This window comes from Nothobranchius furzeri, chromosome 16, assembly GCF_043380555.1.
Source record: "Nothobranchius furzeri strain GRZ-AD chromosome 16, NfurGRZ-RIMD1, whole genome shotgun sequence".
NCBI lineage: Eukaryota > Metazoa > Chordata > Actinopteri > Cyprinodontiformes > Nothobranchiidae > Nothobranchius > Nothobranchius furzeri.
Window position 1 is genome coordinate 57,484,530 of NC_091756.1, and position 21,365 is coordinate 57,505,894.

The 21,365-nt window shown below is 39.7% G+C and overlaps 1 protein-coding gene and 1 long non-coding RNA gene across 7 annotated transcripts in view; one reads left to right on the top strand and one right to left on the bottom strand.

The window, feature by feature from the left end:
- Positions 1-21,365, bottom strand: part of ect2 (epithelial cell transforming 2) — a 77,686-nt gene that overhangs the window by 4,559 nt on the left and 51,762 nt on the right. For 4 of the 6 annotated variants that reach the window (XM_054749614.2, XM_070545855.1, XM_070545856.1 and 1 more), the window contains 6 exons: positions 18,859-18,978; positions 13,332-13,470; positions 11,789-11,943; positions 9,879-9,986; positions 4,157-4,291; positions 588-1,167 (listed from right to left, as the gene is read on the bottom strand). In XM_054749614.2, the coding sequence (XP_054605589.1) occupies positions 619-1,167; positions 4,157-4,291; positions 9,879-9,986; positions 11,789-11,943; positions 13,332-13,470; positions 18,859-18,978 (1,206 nt within the window). In that variant the 3' untranslated portion in view covers positions 588-618. The remainder of the gene's footprint in view (positions 1-587; positions 1,168-4,156; positions 4,292-9,878; positions 9,987-11,788; positions 11,944-13,331; positions 13,471-18,858; positions 18,979-21,365) is intronic. The other 2 variants (XM_054749618.2, XM_054749617.2) reach the window with 1 other exon arrangement.
- Positions 1,125-20,537, top strand: LOC129166607 (uncharacterized). The gene is made up of 3 exons (XR_008565597.2): positions 1,125-1,236; positions 18,131-18,210; positions 20,416-20,537. It is a non-coding gene; the product is annotated as an uncharacterized lncRNA (long non-coding RNA).

Consider the following 21,365-nt stretch of genomic DNA (forward strand, 5'->3'; position numbering starts at 1 on the left):
GCATAATCCCTACAGGTGTTTTATTAAAGGTGCGGTTTACCTCGGTCCTTTGTGTTAAAGCGCAAATCATAGAAATGTGCTTTTTTTTTACTGCCAGTGTCACACTGAAGTGGTTTTACAACAAACTGAGAAACCCAAATGTGTTAGGAAGACAAAAGTCATTATTAAAGATTACGGTTGGTCAGATTAAACTTTATTTCTTTAGCACTAGCACTCACCTAGTGAATGTGTCCAGCTGATGGCCTCAACTCCCACCACCAATTAGTAGCCCAGGTACATTAAACTGAACCACTACTCCAAATCAACCCTTAAAATCTCTGCCCTTTCTAGATTGGAGCCAAATGCCAGTAGTCAAAAAGTTATCAGTCCCTTTAAATCCAGCGAAGCTCTAATTTGGAGCTGAGGATATCTTTGTTTGATCCATCTTTGTTGTAGGGTCTTAGCTTCTAAGGAGTTGATTTGGGACTAGAAATGCACCAGTGGTGTTGGGACGTTACAAAACAAACAGCTCAAGGTGAGGTTTACTTTTAGATTAGAAACATCAGTGCACCCTCGACTAGGACAACAAAACAGTTATATTTGCTCACATGAGACTTCAGGACTGAACTCAGCGATGGTTTATATCAAAGTCTCTCTGCGAGGACTGGTTAGGACAGCCTGGCGTGGGTCCAAAGGTACTGTAGGATTCCTGTATGACTCAGAAAATGTTCTGATCTTTACATCAACAGGCTGAAGGCCTGGGGGTCTTGACTGGTGAGCACCAGAGGGCAGAGGTCTGAACACATCATGACTAGACTTTGACTTGGAAATCTGGAGCTGGATGGAACTTTGGACTACACGATCAGATGTGGATGTGGGCCACGTCACAGAGGTGGGTTTCTGAGGACTGGGAGGGTTTACATTAGGCTGGATCGCAATTGGCACGTGAGTGTTGGAATTGGGTGGTTGAACAGTCGAGCAATGATTCAAGTTGAGGAATTTGCTGGATTCTGAGTCAGTCTGGAAGGGGGGGCTGTGGGCGGGGCTTGTGGCTGGTGTACAGGGAGTACATATACACACAGGGACCATGGTTCTGACAGGGGTTTGGTCCAGAGAGTTCGAACGCTGCACCACAGCACTGGATATGGCACAACCGTTCAAAGTGAATGTGGAGGCAGAACGAGACATCTGAAGTACAAGACAGGAGGCAGACACATGGAGCAGATGTGTAAAGATCATTAATAAGACCGGCACAAGGTTGGTAAAAATATCAGTCAGACTTTTGGCTTGCATAGACAAATCACAATTAATTGTACCGTTGACTCTTAATATGTTCATTGTATGTCTAAACACAAGCGTTATAGCTTTCTCAAAACATTTACAGAATATTAAGAAAATAATATTGTGTGTACAATACTATGTACAATATCTAAAATGACACGATCCTGGTAAGCCAGATATTTTTGTGAAGGGAATGAAAAAACTGGTACAAAGTGAGCTGTGGAACTGAAAAACCAGAGCTAACCCAGCACAAACCAGCTGGGCCAGTTGGACGCATGCTGAAAATAATATATATAAATTATCAGTTGCCCGACATTTCTCCGTTTAAAAAAAAAAATCTTTAATTTGATATAATATTCAAATTTTCTGAGATTTTGAAGGTGGGGCCTTCCCAAGTCTAAACGGTCTAAAAGAAGATGCCAAAGCCGTTTCAAATGAGCGGTAGCCATCTTTGTTGTTTCGCCCCGCCACTTCATCCCGCCCACCAGACCAATAGAGAACTGTGATTGGCCCACCACACAAATAGAGCTCTGATATTATTACGCAGAGAACCTCTTACACCAGTGGTGTTGTGTTGTTAAATACATGAGCTTAATTTATGGAGGACCCAGGGAAGTGCGGCAGTTTGTCGAGACGGACAACGGATGGACCAACAGTTGCTTTCAGTCTGAAACGTGTTATTGGTGGAATTTTTAGACAAATGCAGAAAAACCACTTTAATATTTTTTTAAATCTCCACAATATATTTATAGCTATGCTACGTTAGAACGTTGTTAAGATGCATGAAAAATGTTTTAAGCTAACTTGTTTTTCTAATTGTAGCTTTAACGACGGTGTGAATTTTACTCCAGATGTGACGAGACACACACACTCCAAAACGTTCTGCTTTCGTCAGCCCACAGGATGGTTTTAATTTGGTAAACAGCCAACGAGCCTGTGTGTTGCCATTAGTTAGCAGAGATTTGGGCTTTGGAACTCTCCCATGATGCCATTTTTGGACCAAGTCGAGCTGAACTCAGCTGACCAAACCATGTGGTTTATCACAGTTAACAGCGTTGGGCAAGTTACTTCAAAACTGTAATGCATTATTTATTACTTGTTACCTTCATTTTAAAGTAATTCATTACATTACAATAGTACTAATTTTAAAATGTAAGGCATTACACGACTTTTGCATTACTTTAAGTTACTTTCACCAAAACAACTTCAATATGATTCTGGTAATCTGACGCTCAGTGAGCTCATGACATATATGTGGAAGGTGATGTGGTGTCTGAGCTAGGATTGCTGTTAAAAACAGTCAGATATAATAACAGTGCTTTAAAATGATTGTTTATTAAATAAAAGCAACAACAATCTGTACTCTCAGCATGCTGCCATCTTATATTAACTGAGCAGGGAGTGAGGTGGTGGGGGCTCCAAGCATATATTTGCCTTGGTCCCCAAATGCCTTGATACGGCCCTGGATGTGGGACTGACTTCTGGGGTGATCTGATTCTATCACATGTATAAATATTAAATGCTTATATATTATTGCTTTTCACTGGTAAAAATGTGTATTGGGGATAAATCTGCCTACTTTTTTTCTTTTCAAGCACTTTGTTTTGTTTTCTTGATTTTATTTGAATAATTTCCGGCCCTTTCTCTCTCTAACCTTCCTGCATGCTGCATGTTTTCTCCGTCTTCCAGAAAAACTGTTTCCTAGATTTCCTACTTTCTAACTAATCAGCCAAAGGGATCTACCGAACGTAAAAAAATAAATATATTAAAAAAGCTTAACATGCGCTGCGCTCCAGCAGCAATGAGTTGAAATCACCGGGGCACAGATTATGAACTCAGCTGAAAAGTACATGAAGTACCAGAGAATATGGGCTGATATGAACGATCGCAAACTATTTAATTTGTTTTGGTGGAGCGATTTTGTGAATATAACAGCGGCCGCGCGCAGGACGCAGCTGGAGTATTTGAGCCGTTACCGCTGCGTCCTCTCTGCTCATAGAATGCCCGCAAAGCTGAGTCCATAAATGATGTCATATATGTGGATACTGGATCTTTTTTTCCAGGCTTCCCGCAATTTGAATTTTTAGGAAACCCACGTCTTGATTCTGGGTTTAAAAATGCATTGTAATTACCGCGTTACTGACAATTGTACCGAGTAAATATTACCATTTTCTTTCCCTGTAATGCCTTACATTACCACATTACAGCAAAAAGCAGTGCATTACAGTAATTAATTACTTTTGTACCACGTTACTCCCAACATTGACAGTTAATCATAGTATAATAAAGGGACAATTACATTTTTTTATTACATAGGACTTTCTTGTTAGGATAATATTTTCTCTTTAGTAAATAAAACCATCATTTGATAAGTGATTTTAGGATTTACTCGGGTTATCGTTGCCTGACGTTGAGATTTGTTTGCCAATTTGAAACTTCTGTGGCAAGAAGATAAAGCATCAGAAATCTGAAGGGATTATTTTTACAGCTCTGCACAAAAACACAAAAATTCTGCTAAAACCCCGAGAAAAATTATTTAAAAAATTTTCTGCGACAAGCTGATGATTAAGAGCTGGGAAGGATCATTACGTAACTTAAGGTACCAACAAATATAGTTTAATGTGTGTGTGTGTGTGTGGGGGGGGGGGGGGGGGGGTTGTCTCCTAGATGAAAATCCAACCAAAGTAAAATTGGAGCTGAAGATATTTTGTTCTGATTTTTCTATTTTCTCAGGATATGTAAACATCAAACCACAACTGCATCTTTATATGGCCGAGTGACACGATGAGGCACACAAAATTAAAACCAATATGCAGCCATTTAAATAGCAGCACTACATTATACATAACTATTCCACTTAGAGGCTGATTATTTCCTCTAACTTGTAAAAACTTACGGCCAGCGTGGAGCTGCTGCAGGCACGGTTTTCACAGCTCAGCCTTTTGCTTTTCTCATCTGGAGTGCTGTTGGCCAAAAAGGCTCTCTGGATGACCCGTTTGGGGGTTTTGGAAAAAGAAAATGCCCTGGTCACCTAAAACACACAAGGGAAAAATTAAATACTATTACACATTTGAGTCAGACAAAGCAAATTCTCCATGGAAAGAGTTTGACTTTCATTCACTTCATTTTAAGCCACACTCAGAAACGGCCCGTCGTTGCAGCATCCACACAACCTTTAGTTAATTCATTACCGTTCTACATTATTATAACACCGCAAAATTCATGAGCTGCCGAAGTCAAACACGGCAGTCTAATTTAGAAATACAATGAAGTTAATTATGATTACAAAAGACAAAGAAATACAAACAAAAACATCTGATAATTTATGATTTCATCATTCTATAATGATAATCACTACGTTTACATGCAGCCAATATCCGGGTTATGATGGGGTTAAGGTCGATATTCGGGTTTCTGAGTTGATCAGAATAACCCGTTTACAAGCATAAATAGAAAGAGTTACCTCTAACTTGCATAACCCGATTTAAATGCAGACGTTGGGGTAGCGTCAGGACGTGTGGACTACGTCCAGACGCAATATGCCTCATTTCCGGTTCTTGTTCTGGTATCCGTGAAAACAACAACATGTTTCCCAGTTCGGAAGAGATAGCGACCGTGTTTGTTTGTGCTTTAGTTTCCTCGTCACTCCGAAAGTGTGGTGCTGTGCCGCGACTCGCCATGTTGCTCCCAACTTGTTGTTTACTTCCGGTGTTCTGGCGCATACAAGACGTCTCGCTACTCAAAAGACCAAGATTCCTTGCGAACAGAGCATGCGCAGAACACACGCTTTGATGGGGATATCCCGATATGCGTTTACACGACCAAACATTCGGGTTAGAAAAGGGTTACCCCAGGTGTAGTAACCGGGTTTTAAAAAACCCGGTTATGAGCATATCCGGGTTTTTGGCGGTGTTTACAAGGACCTGCGGAACCGGGTTATTGTGAATATTCGGGTTTTAAAAGGGTTACTGGCCGCATGTAAACGCACTCAATGTTTGCAATGTAACGTGAGGAAATATGAGTTTTCTGTCACAATGGTGGTGTTGGACTCAGCTGGGTCATAGCTGGGTCGCTGAGAACTTTCACCCACAGATTAAGACCTGAACGCCAGCGAGTCTGGGAGGAAACCATAACATCAGCCACCTGCAGTCTACCAGAAGATGTGTTTACATGAGTTGTACCCAGACCAAGTCAAAACATAAAGTTTAAACTTCTTTTTCTTGATTTTAATGTTAAAGTAACCATTATCATTTTGCTCATTATAAATGTGTTTAATCAAATGAATGACTAGTATGCTTTGGGGTAATTATAATGGATTAATGAATCCACACTTAAGTAGATAATGTTGAATGTGTGGTACTGACCTTCACACTCAAGCACACACACCCACACACATCTTGCCCACAGTAAACTCCAGACACATTTGATGACGCACATGTTTTGCTTTGAGAAGAGAAAGGTTTTTGGTAAGTTTTCAGTCTTTTGATTCAGTTCGGGTTGGACAACGAGAGAGAACAGACCTGAAAACCAAAGGGGGGGCAGAGCCTGTTGGCTCGTTCTTCCCCCCTTTCACGCTGTTTCTGCCAAGCCAGGCAGAATAGCTGAATCGCGACTTCTAACGAAGACTCATTACCGAGTCTTTTGATTTCTGAGTGAATTAACTTAAGAAAGCGCATCGATAAAACGCTCTACCATCCACGTGTACCGAGGGCAACTCTGGACCGGTTCCGTTCGACACCTATGTCTCCTGTCAGCCGCCGGTGTCATCTGGATGAACCACAACATCCTCCACGGCCCGGATCCGAAAGAGGGTCCACAAGAGTTCGGTGAGACAGAGCACGGTTTTAGCGTTTGATGCAGTTCTCTGATAAGACCTAAGTTTATCCAAACCATCACTTCACTCAGACACCTGTTTCTTCTTGAAGCAAAATCAGACTCACACACGCATTCATGTCACAACATTCTCAATCTTCATAAATTCACCAGAAGGTCTATTTGAGCAAGAACAGCATATAAACTGTTAAAAGATTGTCCCACAAAGTTGCCAATGTGATTGTTATTTCCTGTTTGTCAATTTTCAAAATCATTAGTTTAATTTGAAGAATTAAAACTTTTAATCCTTCAAACTTGTTTCCTCATTGAACTGAAACACAGACACTCAGATATTATCGGCAGTTTATGGATGAAAACAACCTTTGAGTCTTCTGAACAATATAAAATTTGGTTATTGATTTATTAAAATTAATATTCCGAATTAATACGTAGCATGGTTTCTCTTTCATAAAAGAGCATAAATCCATAACGCTACAGCAATCATCAGTGTGCATACATAATCCCATGATTCTGACAGTTTTGTTTAAACATTAACAAGAGCCTCCTAACAAAGAATATAGATGCATGGATTTGTGTCATATCTATGTTACAGTGGGATGCAAACATTTGAGTAGCCTGGTTCATCTTCATGATTTTCCTGTATAAATAGTTGGCTGCTACGATAAAAAATTTTCTGTTAAATATATCAGAGGAGACAAACACAGTAATGTTTGAGAAGTGAAACAACATCTATAGGATTTACAGAATGTGTGCAATTATTGTTTACACAAAATTAGGCAGGCGCATTCATTTAGGCACTGTTGTCGTTTTATTGATTCCAAAAACTTTTGAACTAATTATTGGAACTAAAATTTGGTGTGGTAAGCCGAGTGATCATGACCATACACAGGTGAATCCAATTATGAGAAAGAGTATTTAAATAGCAAGTCACCTCAAATCAACTTTTATTTGCTGATAAACTGTATAAATGAGTGTCTAATCGTGCTGTAGACATGTTTAGTCACTAAATTGGCACTTTAGTGCATCTTAGTTCAAATTTAAATGTTCTGCCCAAAACTGTCAGTGTTGCACCTTTTTTAGGTAAAACCTCTGCACCACATCTGTATTTAAATCTGCCATTTCTATTGGCCTGATGACATTAGCGAATACCATATGATGTCACAATGCTGCTGTCAGACTGCGCGTGTTTTCTATGGAAAATGGAGGACAGTTACTGTGCCAGCCAATCTCACCATCAATGATGATGATGAACAGGAGGACGATGACATTGAGGCAGATATTCAAATATAAAATATTCTAATGATGTAGATTTGATCAGAAATAGTATCTATTGTTCAATAACCTTTTAAAATATTCAACAGTGATCCGTTTTATAAAAATTAACCATTGTTTAATAATTGTGATATATTCTGTATTATTGAACAGTGATATGTTCTAAAATTATCTAGATTATTCTAAAGCGTCTTATAATTATCTATACTATTAAAAAACAATGTTTATTTAACTTGTTCATTTGTTTTATTTTGGGATTTCTTTTACCATATTTGACCACTTAATTTTCTGATTTTCTGCATGAAAATAAATTAATTTAAAACTAGTCTAAAATGCAGCCAAGTTATCACAATAATCCCAGTAAGACCAGTCAAACCTTTTACTGATAACATGTCGTACTATGTTTGAGCAAAGTTTTTGAGCAGTCATTACCTTGTAATAGATGAGTTTAGTGAGCTTCAGCAGTAACCAAATGCAAACTTTAACAAATAAATTATAAGAGATGCTAATTCACCAATCTACTTAATGAATCAAAACAACACAGATCAAAAGAATCCTGAAATCAACCTAATGAAATTAAGGAAACACCAGCAAAAGCTGGAATACATTTGTATTTATTTATTTTTCTACCTCATTGTGGGTCTAAAAGAAAAAAAATTGGAATTGCAGAGGTCTGTGTATCTATTCCCCACTCTCACAGCCTTAAAACAGAAGATTTTATGTAGTTTGTGTGTGTGTGTGTGTGTGTGTGTGTGTGTGTGGGGGGGGGGGGTGCTTTCCAATAGTGCATTTACTGACAGGTTTAAAGAAAATCTCATCTGTTAATTATTAGTTGAGCCAAAAGATGTTTCATCCCAGCCATCTGCAAGGTAAGCGATCCCTAAGGAAAGCTTGTCAACCTAAAACACAACAGAGTATTGCTGCTGACATAGAGCAGGGACACGCTTTCTGGATAAAGGTGAAATGTTTTCACGACCCCAGAAAAAAGGCCTGTGAGCTAGTAAAAGATGTGGGATTTACGTGGTCTGGGGTACCAAGGGTCCACGAGAACAAATAAAACATGCGAGGTGTGCATGTGGCTTTAAAAGTTTGCAATGCCACATATTTAAGGTTCTGTGCAGATTGAAAAAATAAATAAATAAATTAAGGAGTATCTAAAGGTCTTGTGTTGAAGAGTGTGATTTGAGCAGGGGCGGCGTTAGGCCCGGCTACTTGGGCTGAAGCCCCGGATGTTTCCTGGAAAGCCCCGGATCTAAATCGTGGAAGTAACATGCAGTACCAAAGTCCAACAGAGAGGGCGCAGCTGGCAGTAGTTTGTATACAGCCTGCCTGAGCCTCCACCACTGAAGAAGAAGCCCTTCAGCAGCCGGCTTCTTCTACACTCTCTGCCTGAAACGCATGAGTGAAGATGGACATAAGGACGTTTTTTAGACCAAAAGTCCAACGACAGAACCCCAGCTCTGATGAGACTGGTGCTGACTCAGGTTTGTGAGTCTTATTTGAAAATATTTGTTGTGCTGCTGGTTTGCCTAAAGTTAGCTTACTATCAGGTAAAGTTGTTGGAGAAAGAACGGGAATATTTACTATCATCTCACACTAAACACTAACAGGAACAATACTCTGCCCTGAAAATGCTTAATATGTAGCTTCAGATTAAAAATTATGTGGTAATTATGTGGTACAAGACATATATGATATTTGTAATGAAATTGAAAGAGACCTCAGGAAGAATAGCTCCACACTATGGTGTGAGCTAATGAGGTTCTCAATAAATAAATAACAATAAATAAAATATGATGTTGACTAGTGCGTGTCACGTGTGTGTGTGTGCGCGCGTGCGCGTGTTAAGCCCCGGATGTTCTTCAGTCCTTAATCCGCCCCTGGATTTGAGTAATTGCAACTCTAAATGTTGAGGAGATAATTCAGTCTAGTCTGACAACCTAGCGTCAGATCATCTTGTTTAGGATCAAATTTACAATCAAGTTTCAAAAACTGTGGTCCTGGATTTTGTCCCATCTGATGTCCCCTGAATGAGTGGTTGATTGGACAACATTTTCCCTGCAAACACCTCTTAGACCAGGACCCCACTGAACTCTATCTCTTGGGAGTCATTTTCTGACAGCTCTCATTGATTTTTGCCTTCAGTTCCCTCTGAAAAGTTTTCTGTTTGACCTTCAAATATTTTCTCTCTTAGGGAATCCCAAACTCTACGGTACGCTGGATAGCACTCATGGATGCAGGAACTACATCCTCCAAACGTGAGACGAGACGCTGCTCCATTTTGCTGCGATTTGAAGTCATTATCAGGAAACAAACAGCAACATCGTTTCAGACTCAATCATAAATTTGAGCCCAAGCTCAAAGGGTGAAGAGCTGAACATTTCAGGAAATGGTTAGAATGTGTGTGTGCTCTTAAAACAGGAGAGGAGTTTTGGAACTAGCTGGTGTTACATTCGGCCCAGTGTCTGGTCCACCCAATAGATGATGCAATTACATTTGCACAGACCTATTACCTTTTTAGAGGTCTTCTTGATCACTCTGGATGCTTTGCTCAGCGTGCTGTCCATATCCTTCGTGCTGACCTGCAGTGAGTCTGGGTCTGTGCACTGAATGAGATCCTCCTGGTTACAAGGATCACAAAAAGTAACACACTTCCAAAGTTAATACAACACATCTAAAGCTGAAGGGTGGGATTGGTGCAGATAAAGACGAAGCTCTTTTTGAGGAAAAAAAAAATGCTACTATTTGAAGCATGTAAGAAAATTCAGATACAGTTTTAAATTCGTCTCTGCCCCTCGTCTAGTGGAGGGTTTTTAGCAAGCACGGCTCCATCTCGTTGGTATTCACACCGCAGCACCGCCTCGGTGAAAACGAATTAGACATGCAGCTGTGCAGCAGCAGGCAGACTAGAGAACAGCATCGCCCCCTGCTGCTTCTTCTGATAACTACAGCTGCCTTTGCATTACATGTAATGCATGTGATCGACACAGCACCAATGTGTTATCCCCAAGCACATGTGGCTAATATTTACACCTCCTGTTTATCAACAGCAAAAAAAAAACTTGCTATTCTTCATTTTTGTAAACCACAGGGTATCTGCAGGTTTAAAGTAGCCAAATTTAAGACTTTTTAAGACATTTTTTAAGGCCACTTTGACCAAATTTAAGCAATTTTTTTAAATTAAATTTAAGCTATAATTTCCAGCTATTGCCTGAAACCGGTGCTAACCATGTCGCGAACATGGGATTAGCCATCCAGTTACCATTAAACTTGCACTTCCCCATGATGCAAGCTCCCACTAGCTTAACCAGCTAATGTGTTCATCTAAAAATAGCCCCCGTTCACAACCAACTGAATGTATACAGTTCCGCTTACGCAAATATGATACCCATTAAATGCTGAACACTAACCAGAAATTCAAAATGTTTTTATAGAAATAAAGATATCTTGTTTATTGGGTCTTTGGTAATTTAAGACCTTTGGGAACTGTATTTAAGGATTATTTGTCATTTTTAAGGATTTTTAAGGCCTTAAATTTGGAAAAGCAAATTTAAGGCTTTTTAAGGACCCGCGATACCCTGAAACCAAAATTAAGAAAAAGCGTCCATTTAGTGACGACGGAACATCCTGTAAATTAAATAAATAATATTAAGAAAAACTAAATACATTTTAAATTATTATTTAGCCTCATCTATGCCAAAAACATATATTCGTTTATTCTGTTGCTTTTGTGGAGTCCGATTCCAGCGGCTGGGTCACAGCTGAGTCTGCAGGCTGCTCAGTTCAGGTTGTCGTCCTGCAGGGTGGCGAAATGCTGATCATGAGTTTGATGCATTTAGATAAACCAGAACACAAAATAATCTGGTAAATGTTTGCATTCGCACTAAAACGGTGTTGTGCACATACATTCGGAGACGTTTCTTCGAGTAACCGGTTGATCGTCATTTTTGACGCATTTCTTACCCTACAAATCCAGTAGTCTGGACTGATATAGCAAATTTGGTCTTGTCACCTGCCACCTGTTGTGTCTTTACAACATGAACTATGGACAGTGCAAATAATGATGTTAAAAATTAACGATTTCAACGCTGACCATAATAAATACAATCCCCAGTCCAGCAGCCCTATTGGCTCTGAAGCTGACATTTTCCATCTCCACTTGAATGTTTACAAGGATTTATCTAATTTGAGCAATGAGAGAACACAAACTTGTGTCAGACCATTTATGATTACATCTAAAAGGTTTTCTACTCTTCTGATGTAGGAAACAGAAGTGTGGCGCAATTCATCTGTTTTTGGACAGAAAATGATCACATTTTGTAAAAATTCTTGCCGTCAAAGACGGAGTAACGTTATTCCTTTTCATTCGTGTGTCAGACTTTGCACCCCGACCCCCCTCGTGTGTGTGTGTGTGACTTCTCACCGCATCAGCCCTGCAGATGGTGTTGGCAACATGACGACAAAGTGTACGCAGCCAGGCGTTTTTAACCGTTTCCTCTCCAACCAGCTGGAAGCTGAACAACAAGTTCTCCTGTTCAGTCGGAGGGCGAACCACCAAGGCGAATGCGTTCGCACACTCTGAGGAGCAGAAGCAAACGAGAGTGAGAGGAAGACTGGGACAGAAGGCTGTGCAGACTAAGAGTGGCTAAAATAAGCAAAGGAAAGGGAGAGAAGACAAAACATCGTTAAAAAAAAAGAACTGATGCAAAGATCAGGCCTTATAAAAGACATAATTACTGTTAGAAAAAAATCTTCTTATTCCCACGTTTTCTATCCCAAAAGTTCTAATCGGATCCATTTTTGCTTCATTTCAGTGAAAATATTCAATTCTACTTTTAAAGTCTGAGCAAACGAAAATACAAATAAATATGAAGAATAACTTTTAATAAGGTTTTTTTTTTTTCTTCTACCTGGTTTTGGAAAATGTTTCTTCACCCGAGTCGTTTCCTGCTCTTTTGCTTGTTTGGACAAAATCATCGGGGGTTTCCGTATATTACAATACCTGCGAGTAACCTTGGACTCCTAAAGCATTTTATTTCAATAATGTCAAACAAAAATATCTTATTTTTCATTCTAATTGCCATCTTGTATTTCTCTAGTTGAATAAGAACTTCAGTAAATAAGACAACATTTCCAATCCCAATTTTAACTAAATTATTTGACTCTGGAGACTAATGGGCTCGACACACGGGAGGCGACATCGCCTCTCCTCCATTCATTTTCAAAGAGACGTGCGCGACAAAGCGATAATCGCGGGTCTCCCTCCTACCAAGCGAAACGTGAAAAACGTGCGTGTGAAATTTTGCGCTCGTGCACGTGTCGTGCACAGGCGACCCAGCGACGCGATCCCAGAAAGTTGAAACATTTTCAACTTTTCATCGCTGTCGCTCGGACGACGACCAATCAACGGAGGTTTCATTCACTGACCAATGAATGAGCGGACAGGATGCTCCGTACACCTCCGAGCAAACATGGAGGAAAAGTTGATTATTGTTATGTTTTATATAGTAAAATCAGAAGATTTCACATAACTCTAGCAGCACCTTGTGAAACATCATATCTACCGCTTTTTTAACTCTGAACCGCTTAAATAACCTCAATTCCCTCCAACCTGACACAGCCAAACAAACCAACAGAAGTTTCGATTTCGCCATGGAACAGAACGCGTCGACGGCTTTGCAGCTGCCGCGGGTCGCCTCCCGTGTGTCAGGTAATAAAAGCGACAGCGACAAATTTCGCTGATCGCGGTCGTTTGTCGCCTCCCGTGTGTCGAGCCCATAATCCAGCAGTAAATATTCCCAGTCCCCACTGTCATATTCAATTTTCACAAAAATCATTGAAAATATCAACGTTGTAAATAATGACGGCTTGGGAAAATAAGCTAGTTTTAAATTTGTGATGTTATTTCTGGATCAGCTACTTGACGAAAAGCTACAAATGTCACTTTTAGATTTTTGAGTTGTTACCATCCGTGTCCTTCAGGTCCAGTACCCTCCGGATCTGAGACAGAGGCATCAGAGCGATGTGCTTCAGTGGGGGAGGAGGCCTCGTCTGTCCCAGAGGACTCTTAAACGTATTGATCACCTTGTGTCGCTTCCTTGCAATCTGCAGAGATGCACAAATAAACAGAGGCAGTAAATTTAAATCTGGGTGCAAGCAGAGTGAGCTGGCTAAAGTTGGGTGTATGAGGTTGTGTGTGTGGGCAAAGGTGCAATTGGTTACTTGGCAATAAATCAATGATGCTCTCATTGAGGTAAACAGTGCAACTCATTAATGTCACATTAATTAGGAGCCGAGGACAAAAAAGATGGACGACAGAGAGGGAAGGAGACATTGCAAAGGACAAAATAAAACACTGGATTATAGGTTCAAATGTAACGAATGGTTCCTGATGATTGAGGACTACAGCAGAACCTCCCATTCTAAAACAACTATGTACATACAAAACACTGTCAGGGTGTGTGTGTGTGTGCTAAACACACACAAGCTGACTAGAAGAAGGTGTCACTGACACTCCTGAATCAGCACAGCCTCTCATCTAGTCTCCTTCACCACTTGCCACATGCTTCTGCTGACCCCGCTCTAATTAACACACACTTCCTGTGACTAGTGACGAGCCTGACTCAGGGACTCATACCAAGAAGTGTGCATCAAAACGTATAAATAATAATAATAATAAAAGCAAAGCAGCCCAGTCTTTTTCCTGGCGAAACTGTAGCTACAAAACAGGTAAACAAAACTGTTTGTGTTTAAAAAGAACAAAAGCATGGAATTAGAACCACGACACAGCAAGAACACACCTAAGAAGTCCAGTCTTTGTACCCGAGTATTGTCAGATTTAGTTTGGATCTGTGAATCCTTCAGAAAACTGCATCTATGCAGACACATTATCAAAAACACTTCAAGAATTACAGTTTTACAGACTTTATTTCTATCAGCTAGTTGGAAGGATACATTACATTTGGACTTGGTGCCTTTCTTCCTCCACTTGGCCAGTTACTCTAAAGCGTTACGGACATTTCCCTCCATGATGAGGCCGACACAAGTTACAGAGACTTCCTTTACAAAGAAAGGAGGCCGTTCTTTACACTACTACGTCAGGTTTTAGGAAACACAATATAAAAAAAACGAATTAAGACAATTGCATTGAAAAGATGCCTTCCCGTACACCTGATCAAACAGATTAGCGCAGAGACGAAATGTGGCGGTGAGCTGAGGCACAGATGCGCTGTGGGAAAATTACACACTCAACACTAAACCAGGGCAGCAGGAATTGGTCGGTGTAAAACAAACACAAGCATCGGTGCAATGGAAAATGGATGAGTAAGACAAAAGATGTTAGAAAATGAAAACAGACGGTCTGAAAACACTTCAGTGTCCCAAGCAGAGCTTCTTTCTACAGCAGCACCACAGCAATGCACACGCATCTAAAACACAATCACCCTGCTGCTGTGGTCCAGACTCACTAGATATAAGGCTTAGTGAGTGAAGTTAGAGCGACACATTTTAATAATGCTGATATTAGGCCTAGGTCTCATGGTAAGGTAGACATCTTTTGCTATTGTGTTGTGAAGTTATAATAAATAGGAGTCCCTATGCAGTTTGTGTATGTCTGTTATTAGAGTAAATTGATAGTAAACCTTCTCCAACTAGTTTTAAATTGTTTAGTTTCACTGGACATTAAAAGTATATTAATGCAGAGACTCAGGGTGATATTCACAGGTGGATACACGTAGGGATGGGTACCGAATTCTGTACTTTTTAAGGTACCGACCGAATTCCACAGTACTGACCGAGCACCGATTCACTTCATTTGAAACGGTGCCTCGTTTCGGTACCCGTCCTTGATAACGAGAACTTGCCTAGACAGCTGTGCATGCGCAAGAGCGTTATGTCTTCGGTCGCTGCGAGCCAGTTGTAAACAGAGCAGCATGGTAGAAAGAACGCACGCTAAAGCTTGGGTCCACTTCACTAAATGTGATGGGTAACTGGGTGATGATGAAACCAGCGACAACGATCTAAGTGAGACATCCTCATCTTAATCTGCTTCAGTAGGTAAATAAAATGTTTAAGATAACATTAGCTTGATTTGTTAGCTTCCGTTCCGCTAATGGTGCGTTCGCTTTCTCCTCGGAACTCCGAAATTCCGACTAGAAGAACATGAACGCGCTCTAAAGTTTGGCTTCACTTTACTACATGCGACGGGTGAAGATGAAACCAGCGACAACGATCTAAGTGTGAGGCATCATCGTTTTAATCTGCTCCAGCAGTCAAATAAACTGTTTAAGATAAGGTTAGCTTGGTATGTTAGCTTCCATTGCCACCATTGTTATCAGCTAATGGTGCGTTCGCTTTCTCCTCGGAAATTCTAACTTCCCAGTAGGAAAAATCGAATGAAAAAGGACGGTATAAGAAATGAAGATACACAGTAAATTTAGTTCACAGTAAAGATGTTTGCTTCAGTTTAATTATCAGCTTATAAAACTACAAGGACGATGTTAAAATACAAACAGTTGTATGTTATTTATCGTGATATTTATCAATTATGGTTAAATATTAAGGAATATATATATTTAATTAAAAAAGATAATTAAAATATTAAACACTCAAAAGTATCAAAAATTGGTACCGTTAAGTACCGGTATCGATTCCTAGGTACCGGGAATTAGTACCGGATCGATTCAAATGTCAAAGGTACCCATCCCTAGACACACGTGAGCAGGGGATGTAAGACCTGGCCTGGAGCCCACAGCAGGTAGGAGGTAGACTTACAGGAAGCAGGTATTGATTGAAATAATTGATTACTCAGAAATGATCATTGATCGACTATTAAAATAGTCATCAGTTACAGCCCTACTCTAAACACCTATAGCACAGCAACTTTGAAGATTTGGAAAAACTACTTTCAATCAGGGCAGCATCAAGGGGAACCACGTGAAAATACATGTTGACCCAAATAATCGGTAAGCCTCATCAGGACAGGGAGGAGGTGAACTAGCATTAGCTTCACTCTCAGCTGACCCTTCCACATGAAAACACAACATCAGAGAAGAGAGGTGACTTTAGAAAAGACGTTGTGGCAGGAATTGTCCAATTTGAGATATTAACGTATGACCTTGGTCAAAAGTAGCACTGTTTTACTGTGTTGCAGGATGTAGGGTTGTCATGATGCTAAATTTTCAAACTCGATTCGATACTGGTAAAAAAAAAAAAAAAAAAAAAAACTCGATACTCGATTTCGATACTATTTAAAAACACCAATTTATTGAACAAGTTTATTCAAAAAAATAACATTCCTCAATTTATATTGCAAAAATTAAATGTTAAGAATTAAGTGTGTAAAGTGCTTAAACCTTTCAAGTATCGGCATTTTTTAAAACGTGCATACAAAAACTGGTGAAAGTTAACACTTCAAATCATGATTTGTCCCACTATATATACACTATTTGCAGAGTGATGTTTTGCTGCTTAAACTCTGTTTAAGGTGCATTTTTGTCATAAGATGTAATGCCATATGTTTTGTTCTGTACTTTTGAACAACTCTGTTGGTCAATAAAGGGAGAAAACTAATTTCTCCTCAGTAGGACAAAGGTACATCTACCGGTAATCTTAATAAAAACAGACTGGCACACGGCAGTGACGTCATTAAAAGCGCCGGTTAGATTAGCCGCGGCTAGTCTGTTCACGCCTAGAAATCCCAGACTCGCTCCAAACGAACAGCGGAATCACGTTAATGATTCCTAACAAAACCTTTCGACATTGAGATGTTTTGGTGCAGATAATGTCTTATTTCGAGGCTGCACCATGGGTGCCCGTCCGCACCCGTTATATGGATATACACTGACGGCGATTCGCCGATGGATCTAAATAGTCGGGGAATCCAAGTAGCACCAAAGTTGTCAGCGTGAGTAAACAAACGTACTGCATGCTAGAAATTAAGTCCGGGTTGCAATAAACGGGAGTTTCCTTTAAGCACATAAGCGTGAATATACAACTACGTGTCGGACTTGGTACGCTAATTAAGTTGGGCTGTGAAGCGTCTCCCAAATTCGCTGTTTATGTTTTTGTTTATTTATTTGGCAGACAAAACTTGGATCGGAGACAACTCGCGTGGGAAATTGCAATGTAGCCATGCAGCGTCTTCTTCTGTTTGTCTGGGAGGCGGAGGCTGCTTTACGGCATCTGGCTGTCGTGCGTGTCGGTGTACTTGAAGAAGGCTGTGTATAATAGTCCATAATATCGACTCCACAGGGATGGAATATCTAATTTAGATACCACTTTTAGTATCGATTTATATCTAGGTATCGATTTTTTTGACAACACTAGCAGGATGACAATGTTTGATAACGTGTTGTTTTTAAATTTCTACACAAAATACAATTTTTCCATTGAACAGTGATTTTTACACAAGAAATAGACTATACCATCTGCTGTATTATCATACTAACTTTATGGAAAAGATAAATGCTAATATGATGCTGTTTTTTTTTTGTCATTTCATAATTACATTTTTGCATAAAAAGAAAGTGAGAGTGACTAACCAACTCAGCGGTTTGCTTACACAGACAATCACACAATACCAGGATCACTGAGTTACCGAAGGGAAGAAAACCCGAATTGTTCTGCTCATCTCCTCTGTGAAGCAGTCTCTTGAGGTTCATTTGTTGACGTTAGCGACTAAATTAGTCAAGTCATCAGCAAGCGAGCCTTTTGTTGTGCTCTGGTGATTGACACTAATTCTCCGTCTCTGTCCTGCACTTTAAAGACCGAAGACACGGAACAGCAGAGTTTCTGGTGCTGCCAGCTTTCGGACAGCGCTGAAGAGGATTTTAAACCGTTGGAACGGTTAGTGGGTTTAACAGACCTTTCAAAACTGTGGTATACACTGGCCATTGACTTTTAATCGGAGCTCTTATTTTATATAAATAAAATAAATAAACAGATTTTTGTTTATCCTTACATGAAACGCTTTAATAAAGCACTATTAGGGTGTGTGCAGCCTTTAACATTATTTCCTGCGTTTTTGTTGAAATTCTGCAACATTCATGAAATGTTACACTGAACATTGATATTTAAACAAGACCATACAATCCACTGTTTTGTATGATTATACTGATTCTATGGAAAAGATAAATGGTTGAAATTAACATGGGCATGATAAGATTTTAGGTTAGTTAGTGTTGGTGTGTCTAAAGAGGCATCGTGATGAGATCAGCGAACCAAGCATGCTCACTGTGAGCCAACAGGAAAAAGGCACTTGTGTTTTCCCCAAGGATACCCCGCAAGAGGGTATTTTTTATGAAGTACTCAAGAATTCATATAAATTCAGGATTTTTATGTATGTATGTAGCTATTTTTATTGCAACGTCAGCATTGAAGAATAATCGTTTTTTTCTTTGCATTTGATGGTACGGAGTTTACCTTTCAATTTAACAAGACAAAGCAGGTTATGCCCAAGTGTCCAGCATGCAGTCAGAAGTTTATGTGTTTTACCTCGAGGCAGTCATTAAAGAGGAAGAGTGTGACGTGTTCTCCACGGTCACAGGGATCGTCTCCAAGTGCGATCGTTTCAACTCTGTAAACCAGGCTTCGATGGGAGGACAGCAAATTGGCCTGAAAAAAGGGCAAAACTATAAAGCATGGAAAGGATAGAAGCCCCTCATGGTGAGGTCACATTACGGACTCCTTACATCCTAGAAATGATGTGGGTTCTGGAAGAATGTACAGTTAAGGTCAATACATTCTCTGAGGTTTCTTTATCATAATACTAAAACAGTATCTAGCTTTAAGTTTTAAAATAAGATGCAATCTCATGAAAATAAACAGTACCCGCCTCTCATGAGTTTACAGGTGCTGGTCATAAAATTAGAACATCATGCAGGGTATCTGCAGGTTTAAGGGAGCCAAATTTAACCCCCAGAGACCCAAATTTAGAAAACAACTGCAAAATCTTTTTTTAACCTTTCACATGTTGTTCTAGGAGGCCAGATAAACGGGCCTATTTACACATTTTAACAGCCAATAGTGTTGCAGAACTGAACAAAAGGACCTATTATTAGCAATGTAAATGTGGTTTTAAAAATAAAAAAAAGGGGAAGGTTTATTTTTGTAGACTTAAATCTGATGTTGTAATATTACCACCGTGGGTCTCTGGGGGTTAAGACTTTTTAAGACCTTTTTTAAGGCCACTTTGACCAAATTTAAGCTATTTTTTAAAAATTAAATTGAAGCTATAATTTCCAGCTATTGCCCGGAACCGGTGCTAACCACGTCGCGAACGTGGGATTAGCCATCCAGTTACCATTAAACTTGCACTTCCCCATGGCGCAAACTCCCACTAGCATAACCAGCTAATGTGCTCATCTAAAAATAGCCCCCTTTCACAACCAACCGAACGTGTACGGTTCCGCTTACGCCAACATCGTACACACAAAAAATGCTGAACACCAACTAGAAATTCACAAAAATTTGACAAAAATAAAAGAATCTTGTTTATTGGGTCTTTGGTAATTTAAGACCTTTGGAAACTCTAAGGATTATTTGTAATTTTTAAAGGATTTTTAAGGCCTTAAATTTGGAAAAGCAAATTTAAGACTTTTTAAGGACCCGCAGATACCCTGTCATGACAAATTTGATTTATTTCAGTAATTACATTCAAAATGTGAAACTTGTATGTTAGGTTCACTCATTACACACAGATGGGTATATTTGCAATTTTTTTTTAATTTTATTTTAATGATTATAACTGAGAACTAATGAAAATCTCAAATTCAGTATCTCAGAATATCAAAGAAGACCAATAAAAAAAATAAGTAAAAATGTGGGGGAGATTCACAGGAGTGGACTGCAGCTAGAGTCTGCTATAAAAACCACCACACATAGATGTATGCAAGACAGGTTGCAGCTCTCACATTCCTTGTGTCAAGCAACTCTTGAACAAGAGACCGCATCAGAAGCGTCTTGCCTGGGCTAAAGACTGGATTGCTGCTGGGTGATCTAGTTATGTTCTCTGATGAAAGTAAATTTTGCTCTTTTTGTGTGTAAATCAAGGTCCCAAAGTCTGGAGGAAGAGAGGAGAGGAACAGAATTCATGTTGCTGGGGGTCCAGTGTAAAGTTTCTACAGTCAGTGATGGTTTGGGGTGCCATGTCATCTGCTGGTGTTGGTCCATTGTGTTTTCTGAGGTCCAAGGTCAACGGGGCCATCTACCAGACAGCTTTAGAGCACTTCATGCTTCCTGCTACTGACCAACTTCATGGAGATGCAGATTTCATTTTCCAACAGGAAAAGGTTTTTCAAAGCTTCCAGTACCTGGTTGAAGGACCATGGTGTCCCTGTTCTTGATTGGCCAGCAAACCCACCTGACCTTATCCACATAGAAAATCTATGAGGTATTGTGAAGAGGAAGATGCAATACACTAGACCCAACAATTCAGAAGAGCTGAAGGCCACTATCAGAGCAACATGGGGTCTCTTAACGCCTGAGCAGTGCTAGTCTGATGACTCCATGCCATGCTGTATTTCTGCAGTAATCCAGGCCAAAGGAGCCCCAACTAAATATTATTGAGCGCTGTTCATGTTCATACTTTTCAGATGTCCAACATTTCTGAAATCCCCCCCCCCCCCCCCATTGGTCTTATTGATATTCTAATATTCTGAGAAATAAAGAGATTTTCATTTGTTATAATCATCAAAATTAAAGAAATAAACATTTGAAATGAATCAGTCTGTGTGTAATGAACGAACCTTACATACAAGTTTCACTTTTTTAATTAAATTACTGAAATGAATCTACTTTTTCATAATATTCTAATGTCATGACCAGCACCAGTTGTTTTTCATAAATGGAGCCAATGTGGAGAGTCTTTGTGTGAAAAGCTTTTCTATAAATCAAGAATAGAACTGGTAGCCATGTATTGACGAATTAATGAAATAATCAGAAAAAAAAAAACTACGGTTGCTGCATATCAGTCTGGGAGGACACAAAAGAGGTACATGGCT